Source organism: Octodon degus, unplaced genomic scaffold (genome assembly GCF_000260255.1).
Source record: "Octodon degus isolate 3935 unplaced genomic scaffold, OctDeg1.0 scaffold00012, whole genome shotgun sequence".
Taxonomy (NCBI): domain Eukaryota; kingdom Metazoa; phylum Chordata; class Mammalia; order Rodentia; family Octodontidae; genus Octodon; species Octodon degus.
The window spans coordinates 3,554,598-3,564,471 of record NW_004524588.1 but is presented as its reverse complement, the minus strand read 5'-3'; the positions used below and the strand labels follow the sequence as shown (position 1 = coordinate 3,564,471).

General features: G+C 45.8%; 1 protein-coding gene across 1 annotated transcript in view; it reads right to left on the bottom strand.

Moving 5' to 3' along the window:
• Fam234b (family with sequence similarity 234 member B) overlaps nucleotides 1–9,874 on the bottom strand; it is a 57,866-nt gene that overhangs the window by 10,283 nt on the left and 37,709 nt on the right. The window contains exons 4-7 of the mRNA XM_012513578.2: nucleotides 7,041–7,229; nucleotides 6,072–6,202; nucleotides 923–1,070; nucleotides 423–564 (exon numbers count right to left, since the gene is read on the bottom strand). Of these exons, the coding sequence (XP_012369032.2) occupies nucleotides 423–564; nucleotides 923–1,070; nucleotides 6,072–6,202; nucleotides 7,041–7,229 (610 nt within the window). The remainder of the gene's footprint in view (nucleotides 1–422; nucleotides 565–922; nucleotides 1,071–6,071; nucleotides 6,203–7,040; nucleotides 7,230–9,874) is intronic.

Below are 9,874 nucleotides of genomic sequence, written 5' to 3'. Positions count from 1 at the left end.
TTAAAAGAAGAAATAAATAAGAATTAAAAAGAGGTTTTCTGGTCACAATATCTGCTGCTGTCTAAATGATTCTTCAATAGAGGAAGAGTTGGTTGGAGACATTTGTACAGCTTCCCAAAACATCATCTATACAAGCCCATCTCCCTGTCGTGGCCGTGATTCAGAACTCTGACCGAGTTTCCCTCCCTGAAATCTACATATGAGATCACAGCACAGTCCCCAACACACAGACACCAACACCTCACGTGACTAAGAAAAGCTCCCGCGCATGCCGCCCAGACCAAGAGACAGTTTAAGGGCAGCACTGCTTCCCTCAGACCTCAGACCTCAGCCCATGCGTTCAGCGGCCCAGTCAGGGGTCAGAGTCCCACAGCGTGTGAGCTCACAGCCCCCACGGGGACGAGGACAGGTGTCCACCCTACCTGTATATGTCAATGAGCTCAGACAGGTTGACGGATCTCCGCTTCTCCCACTCTGGCTCTTCTATCTGCAGAGAAGGTGGTGAGCTGTCTCGATTTTGGGCCTGAACAAAAATGTCCCGCAGGGCGACAGCTTGTATATTTCCTAGCACCAGAGAAAGAACCAACACTGAGAAGTTGAATTTAATAGTACATCCTAGGGTAGGGGTTTCAACAGGAGATAGTCCAGTCAGATGGATCTAACAGAACCTGTTCAGGCTGGTCCCACATGAAGTGGAGGGAGGATGTGGGTAAGTATGTGCTGTACTGAATCTTCTCTCTAGAGAAGCAACAGGGGAAAGTGGAGTTAACCACCTACAACAGGGAGGGGAGAGACAGACGCCTGCAAAGCAGGCAATGGGAGGGCTGACCATGGCTACCCCTGAGTTTCCACCCCACCTTATAAGGCAAGCCTCAAGACAAACCTGTGGGGAACACCAGTGAAAACCAGCCTTGCTCCTTACCAAAGCCAAACAGGATGTAGACAGCCCCACTGGCCGTGATGTACACCTCAGGACCAATCAGATTCCCCACGCCCACGATGCTGTACTTCACAGGTCGGCCCACTGGGCTCCCTGTCTGGCCAGACACCAGCAGAAAGTACACATCTGGCTGAAGAAATGAAAGAAGGGGTCAAGTCAGTCAAAGCCTTCCATTCCTGCTCAACCAGCTTCTCCACAGTCACAGCCTCCTTGTCAGCAAAGGGCTCAGAAGTACTTTCCTCACTTAAGAAGCACAAAGCCAACCCTGCCTCTCTCATTTCTCTGGAAGAAAGGAGGCAAACACTCCACATGTACAAAAGCAATCCTCAGGGTACCGCAGATAACTTCTCTGAGCACAGTTGTTGCTAGGTACATACTCTGCTGAGGAACAAGGTTCTAGCCTCAAGCTAAATACAGTATGGCTGACCCAGGTCCCCACTCACATTCCCAGAAACTCGCAGGAGTGTTTGTCCCCATTAGAATCAATGCAGACAGAGCTTCCTGTCATCCCATCACATGGCTGGCCAGGCCACTGTCAACTTATTCTCAGAGACCAGCAAACCTTTCCCATGAAGACACAGGCAGTAAATGTTTGAGTCTTGCCAGCAAAATGGTCTCTATGGCAACTGTTCTAGTCGGCTAGGACAGCGTGAGAGCAGTCATGGACAACACTGAGATGAATGGCTGTGACTGTACTACAATAAAACTTTACTTATAAAAATAAGCAATAGGCCAAAGCTGGTCACAGTTTATTAACCCCAGCTCTAAAGGCTATTTCACTGGAGGATAGATACAGTCACCAGTTGGAAAATACAAGAATTATACTGATTTTCTGGACAAAATTTATCATCATAATTGTTAGGGACCAAATAAAGAAATACGGGTTGCAGGGTAGCCAGAAAAAGGTATTTACAAGGTCAAAACTAACCTAGAGAGAGGTGTTGGATGGAATGTGCTGGAAGGACACGCCACTCTACTATCTGCCTATTCCTATTAAAATTCTTATCAAGGATCTGAACAAATAGAATTCAAGTTTATCACAAAGCTTGGTTTACTATGATGTATGATAAACTTGAAATTCAGTGACACCTTAGGCTGGAAGATGAATAAAAATCTATTTGAAAAATGGCATATAGTCGGTTCCATCCGGTTCTCCCACCGCCCCGGCCGTGGGGTCCAGCAGCTCTGGCGGCGGGAGGAACGGCAGCGGTCGAGGTGCGTATCTCTGCGAGGCTCCCGTGCGCCTCGACCCGCAGCCTCCGCACGCGCCCGGCGCGCCGCCAAGATGCCCAAGAGGAAGGTCAGCTGGGCCGAAGGGGTGGCGAAGGAGGAGCCCAAGAGGAGATCGGCGAGATTGTCGGCTAAACCTGTTCCAGCTAAAGTGGAAACGAAGCCAAAAAAGGCAGCCGGAAAGGATCAATCTTCGGACAAAAAAGTGCAAGCAAAAGGGAAAAGGGGAGCCAAGGGAAAACAGGCTGAAGTGGCTAATCAAGAAACCAAGGAAGATTTACCTGCGGAAAATGGAGAAACTAAAAATGAGGAGAGTACAGCTTCTGATGAAGCAGAAGAAAAAGAAGCCAAGTCTGATTAATCACACACCATATCTTATCAGTGCTCCCTGTCTCCCTTCTTGTACAATCCAGAGGAATGAATATTTTTATCAACTATTTTGTAAATGCAAGTTTTTTAGTAGCTCTAGAAACATTTTTAAAAAGGAGGGAATCCCACCTCATCGCATTTTTTAAGTGTAAATGATTTTTTTTAGGGTAAAATCATTCTCTGGTTGTTTATTTTTTGGTACAACCAGAAATAGTGGGATATTGAATTATGGCAGGTTTTGACTGTCTTGGGTGTCAGCTTAACATGCCATAGGTGGAGGTTAGTTTTATATCCTGCAATACAAAGCATACTAAATGGCAATTTGGAATTACAGTCCTGCATTTAATAATGTCTTGGATACTTTAAATGACTTCTATTCTCATTTTTGGTAGAATTGTTTCCTAAAGAAAACTACATCCTAATTGTTGCCCTGTCAGAATCGTGTGCACTCTGTAACATCTTTGGTAGTGGTAGTCCGGTTTGCCTCATTTTGTTAATGTGCTGTGAAAGATCAAAAATTTGATTATGTAGTGTATGTGATACAAAATTGTGAATTGGTGAGACTTAAGTAACACATTGTCAGCATTTGAAGATACTGGTACTTAATCCTCTTACAGAAAATTTGCCTCTAAATTTGAAGCTGGAAAGTCACTGGAACAACTGAAAAACAATATATGGCTTTTTTTGGTATGTGTGTTAAGAATTGTGTACAAAGTAAATCATGTGTACTGATCCTCAACACAACCAATAAAATCTCAAATATTGAAGATGAAAAAAAAATGGCATATAGAGGACAGAGGATGGGGTAGGAGATATCTATCGAAACAAATATAAATTTTATGAATGGCTATATGTCAAACATAACAATTTTTGTTAAAGTTGCTATATTAATTAATTACAAGATGTGGGTGGTTTCACTGATCATAAAACAAAAATCTTAGAAAGGCTATTACAATCTTTGCTTGCTAAATAGAAACAGAGTCTGAGAAAACAAGTACTACTATCCTTAAGCTGATATAATTGATGGTGTTATGAATAAATTGCTGTTTGCAAATAGAAGCACTGCATGTTTAAATGTTGGATAAATTACAATGCAAAGTGCAATAAATCACCAGAAAGGGGGTTTTGACTTCCTGCTGATGGAAAAATAGTGCAAGAAAATGTCACCGGTTTAGAGGGACCAGGCCAGTGGCCCATGGGCTTTCCTATGGTTGGGGATTAGACTCATTCAAAGAGGTTCTACAGCACTGACACTGGAATGCTGTGTGGACGCTATTTGAAAATTCGTTTCCCATTACTAGGACAGAAGCTTCCAGAGCTGACCAGAAAAGAAATAGAAATAGCTGCCTACAGATGAAATAGCAGCCCACATGTGCAAGGAGGACCCAGCGCCGGCAGGCCTGTAATCCACTCAGATCACAGCAGTGTGAGCACAGTGATCGCTGGCTTCCAAGGTCCCTTCCCTAGCATTCTCAGCCACACCGACTCCACTAGGGCCGAGCCTGGCCCAGCTCTCTCCAGCTGTGCTCTTGAGAATCAGTGACTCTATGTCGAAGGCCTAAGGTGCTTCCTTCCTTGCAGAGACCACCTTCCATAAGAGTAGCTTACACACTTCCTCGGGGTCTCTGTTGCTGATAAAAAGGGCAAAGAGGTCAGAAAACAAGGAAGCTGCTGCTCCAAACCCATCATTCTCTCTCCAAGACGCGCCTGTCGCTGCTCAGGTAGAATGGAGAGTACTCCACAGCGATGCGCCACTGCGCTAATGAGCGAGCTCTGCGAAGCAAGCTGGGCAGGACATCCCCAGCGTCAGAGCTGATGAGAAGCTGATTCTTCCAGTGGAGACCCCTTCCTGTGGGGGAGACCCTAAAGGCCTGAGCCCTAAGCCCTCAACCACAAGTGGTAATAAGGAGGAGATGGAGTATTAATATCAAGACTTTAAACTTGTTCAGGATATTAAAAACATATTCAATGCTTTCCTCAGTCAGTACTGACTGGAATTCCATCAGAAAAAAAATTCCCCAGCCTTTCCTCTTTGGGACTTTCAGAAAAATCTCTCCCTGCTTGAGGTAATATTTGAAATTTTCCCTGGACCCAACCCTTTACTCACAATGGCTAGGATATTAAAAACCAGAAAGTTACATAAATAATTCCTAAATTCTTAATTCTGGTCCAATTCCAGACAAAACACCTTGTTGAAGAAAATTAACAGAAAGTATCCATGGGGTCTTTTGTTGTAAAATGAAAATCAGCTACCAAATAAAGCGAAATTTTCAGTGTCCACATGTTCCCACATTTCTATATCCACATTGTTCATTTTGCCATTTGTTGAATGTTTTAGTCCATAAGCATTTCCTTGGAAGATTAGGCAGTTTGAGAAAACTGTCTTAAAAAATCTTTGACAGAAGCTCTAAAAATACTGGTCACGGTAGTACAGGCCTGTAATCCCAGTGCTTGGGAGGCTGAGGCAACAGGATTTCTATGAGTTCTTGGACAGCCTGGGCTAAGTAGTGAATTCAAGACCAGCCTGAACTATACAACCAAAAAACAAAAAAGAAGAAGAAAAAGAAATATCTAAAAAGTGCTTCAGGACCAAAAACTTAAAATTGAGAAGATTTTGTTCACTAATTTAGTCTTTCCTGCAATTTGGAGCAAATATTATTCTCTATATATATTTTATCTGTATAGAGAATGACTAGGTCCATAATTAAAAGGATAGTTTTTTCTTTCTCTTTGCGGTACTGGGGCTTGAACCCAGGGCCTTCATTCTGAGCTATAGCCTAGCCATCCTCCCCCAGTTTTAGAGACAGGGTCTCACCAAGTCACTAAGTTGCCCAGATTGGATCAACTTTCAGTCCTCCTGCCCCAGCCTCCCAGCACGCTATTAACCCAGGCAGCAAACAGGACAGTGCTTTAAGGGGCAGCATACCAGAGTCAGTCTGTCTTCTCACGGGATAGACTTTCACTCCATTTTCTTTGGATATTAATGTTATTGTTTGACTTAAATTTTTTTTCTGTACATATTTTTATGAACTTTTTACCAGGCAGTCCTATTGTGTTATAGTTGAAGTAAAATTTAAATATATCTAATATAGTAGAACAATACATTTAAAAAGACAAAAAGTAGGCTCTACTCTAAGAGCCAGAAATGTGTTCAACTCTAACCTTCACAGGAAACCTACAACCAGATGATACAGTCCGATTTTTTGCACATGAAGAAACCAGAGCGCAGGTAGGTTCCACAGCCCACCCAAGACCATAGAGCTGCAAAGGGTAGCAGGCACAGCCACAGCCGCATCCAGAGCTCACCGTACCACAGTGCATGGAGGCACGATGAGACTGCGGGGAAAATGGGTTCACAATGCTCATCTATTTACTGAACCTCAAGTGAATTTATTTAAACATGGTCTTTTGTAAAAAAAGAAAAAAAAAAGAAAAAAGAAAAAAAGTTTCAAACATTTATAACATTAGGAACTGTGGTAACTAAAAATTAAGTATTCTCTGTAAGAGACAAAAAACAATTCAGAGACCATACCTGTGTTTCCCCAGTGGCCAGAACTGCCAGATCTCTAACGCCATCCTCATCCAAGTCTGGTAGCACCACCGCAGGGGCAGCCAAGGTGCCGTTGGTTAGGGAGCTTGGGCTGAGCGTCCAGATGGCTTTCCCTAGGCCAGGACAGAGAGGAGGATCATAGTATGGCCTTTTCTCTCTTTGGGGGGTGGGAGTGGAGGTGGGAGTAATGGTGGGGGGTTAAGAGCAGTGTTCTTGGGGGGAACTACCGCTCGGGCCCCCCTCCTGTCCCTCTCTTGGACAGGAGCTTTCTTTCTCTCAATAAATATATACTGCTCATTAAAAAAAAAGAGCAGAGTTCTTTTGAAACAAGATCTTGTTAAGTGCCTGGGCTAGTCTTGAACTCCTGGGCTCAAGTGATTCTCCTGCCTCAGCCCCCTGAGACGCTGGGATTATACACATAAACCACTGTAGCCGACTTTTTCTCAGGTGGTAACCAGCACACAGGCAGGCTACTTGTGATTCTGTAAGGAGGCTTCATTATATTTGATTGTTTTTCATCCTGTTATCATGTCCACATGCGGTATGAAGCTGAAAGGCCAACCCAATGTGCCTCAACAAGCCTTGTTTCTTCCTGGAAATATTTTTAAGTAGTTAACGTCTAAATTCATGCTGCTTGGGCCCCACATATATCAAATCAGGAGGGACAAAGCTCATCTGTCTTTTCTCCAGAGTAGAGAGAAAATTTACAACCAAAGGCCTCAGGCTAGTTTCTGAGTTTAGCCCCATCTGAACACCAAGCAGGTTGAAACATGGATCTATTTACTCAATCTGCCCAAACTTCTTATCTTAGTCCCTTAATAACCACTTTCCAGAGTAGCTAGTCAGACTTTCCACCCTGCCACAGGAGAAAACTCCCCTCCCCACCAGCCTATTAGAATCCCAAATTACGACTCATTACAGCAAAGATCTTTTGTGGCAAATGATCTCCACCTGATGTTGCATTGAATGCGCTGAGCATCTTGTGCGTCCCGGTCACAAGACAGATGATTTCAGCCACGTTGCCTGGCGCCAGCTCCAAACATGTGACATCTTGGGCCTCTTCTGGGAGGGGACTGGACCACAACATGCTGCCATTCATCCCCGAGAGGCACACAAGATCAGCAGCTGGTCTCAGGCCACCTAAGAGCAACAGAGATAAGAAAGAGAAGGGGGCACAGGAGGGAGGAGGCGTGGCCGGGCAGGAGGCTGGGGGAGGCCGTGGCTCACACAGGCATGTTCAGCTCCCTGTGTATCACGGCAGGGAGGCCTGAACACAGAGCACCCGCTGCCTCTGCTCACAGCATCCCGTGCCCTGTGGCTGCCTCACCGTACCTCTGCTTCTACACCTTTCCCAGCACACGGTTCACCTGCCTGACACCTCAGCCCCCCAAATGCCCCACTCAGTCCTGTATCCTCAGTGTCCTGTGAAGTGCCTGGCATACGTAGTACCCAATTGTCTGCTGAATAAAACACAGGAGCAAATCCAGCCCATGGAAAATAGGGGCTGGGAACAAACAGCCAGGAGGGAAAAGTATGCTCAGAAACACCAACCTGATGTCGAGCATGTGCAGAACATGGAGTAAAATATCTGAATCAAATCACCCACAGAAAAAGCTTCCTAAGAGGAGAAAGAGAGTGTTTTTGAAAATAAACTTGAAAATCACAGGTAGAGAGCAGGAGGTGTTGCTGGCCTGCAACTCCACAGAATCAGCTGCTTTGGTCCCAACGTGGGAAAGATTCCCCAGGAAGACTTCATACGTAGGGCTCAGGAGAACCGGTAAGGAACAAGAGTGGCTCACCTCTATAGTAAACAAGGCTTTCTGCGACATAATTAACCCATGCAGAATAATAACACTCTTGCTTGGCTTCCTTTCGCTTTCAGGGCACCTTGACTCATCTCGCGCACTTTCTTCTCCCAGAAACTACTAAGTCAGGGAAGCCAACAGAATCTTAGAGCTTTGTTCTACCTAATCTTCTCTCTGACTAACTCACTGTGACCCAAAACTAAGTGGCAAGCTGTGGTTCACCATTTCAGACCTCACTGCCAGAAGAGGCTACGAATGACAGACAGCGGTACCAAAACTGGCTTCTAGATGTCTTGGCTGTGATTAGTCCCATGCCACCCTTCCAACTCCAGGCCCTTCCTGATGCCCTAAGCACCTCTGATTCATTTTTCCAGGGCAGCAAAGACTCATGTTTTCCCATAAGCCCTCAGTTCTTCGAGTCAGTACTGGTGAGGTCCTTCTACAAACAGCATAGCCTTGGACACAAGCACAGCACCTGCCATAGTCAGCGATTGATTCATGGCTGCTGAATGGATGAACAGACCCATGAATGACTCCATTAGATACCCAGTGCCAGTGCACCCAGTGGCACAGCACTTCGTGGGGCATGGGCACAGTCGCTTGGCCTGAGGGTAAGGGCCTGACTCCTGGATCTGAGTCCCAGCTATACCACTCACCAGCTGAGGGGCTCTTCAGAAAAGTTTCTTAGCCTCAGTACATGTCAATTCCCTCATGTGCAAAAAGGGGAAATAAGATCAACCTGCCGCACAGAACTGTGCTGAGGAGTAAAATCGTTCACGTGTGTTACACACTCCCAACAGCGCACGGCACATAGAAAGCGCAGAACACTGGCCCATACTCTTATTTTAACAATCTGTGGGCAGATCAGGCTGGACCATCTGGTGTCCAAACCCACAGATTGCATCTCCATAGGTAGCAAATCATGCAAAATAACATCTGACTCAAACACCCCTGAATCTAAATGTGGGTGCGGAAAACTCTTACTTCCACAATTAATGAGCCACAGGCAAGAAAAAAATGTAGTCAAGGCCCAACTGTATGAAAAGAATAGGCTACCGGTGTTCCGTGTTATTATTCTCTGCCCAAATTGCTTCTGAGTATCACTTAAACCCCAGAAAGGTATTTCTAATTGTGCCAAAGGTGTACACTGTGTAGAGAGCTCTAAAACATACCCCATGTTTATCCCAAGGCCTAAATGATTAACAAGCAGCTCCCAGGGATTTCTTGGCCTCCAGCTACAGCTGTGCTGTCAGCTGGCAGAATGCAATGAATGCCACTTGAACAGAGGCTGCAGGACAAACCCTAGCCCTTGTGTCCCTAGGCTAACACAGAACAGGCTTTTGCTTATTTGTTTCTACAGCTGACAAATGTAACACCCAGGGCCTCAGAAGCAGCCTGCCAGCATTAGTGGGGGAAGATTTCATGAGGCTACAAAGACACGATCAGGGTGGAGAGGCCTAGACATATAAGCCAGCCTCTGAGAGCAGCAGGCATGACGCCCAGGAGCATCACCCTAAAGGGAGGAAGGGGGAGCCTAGGCAGGCCGCATGAGGGCTGAGACATGTAGAAGGGGTGCTCTACACACACAGCGAAAGTTTACATTTTTAAATTTTAGTAAAAGACACTGCCGGATCCTGAATTGACCCAGAGCACAGGCCCAGCGAGTGACTGAGGCGACCTGGGCCGCCGGATCTGGAATAGACCCACAGCGCAGCCCGGCATGTGAGACCACCTGAGGCCCACTGGATCCTCATTCAACACAGAGTACAGGCACAGCACAGAACCCTTCAGCAGATCTCCCTGAAAAGAGGCTAGAGGCAAGACCCACCCAGCTGATTCAGGAGCAGAACATCTTGCCAGAGTGACACAAAGGGTTCAACTCTAATGGCTGCAGCAGAAAGAAGTGGAGCACAGCAGCCAGATCCAAGCAACGCCCACCTGGAGAAATCCGAACTTCATAGATCCGGACCTGGTGCTAAG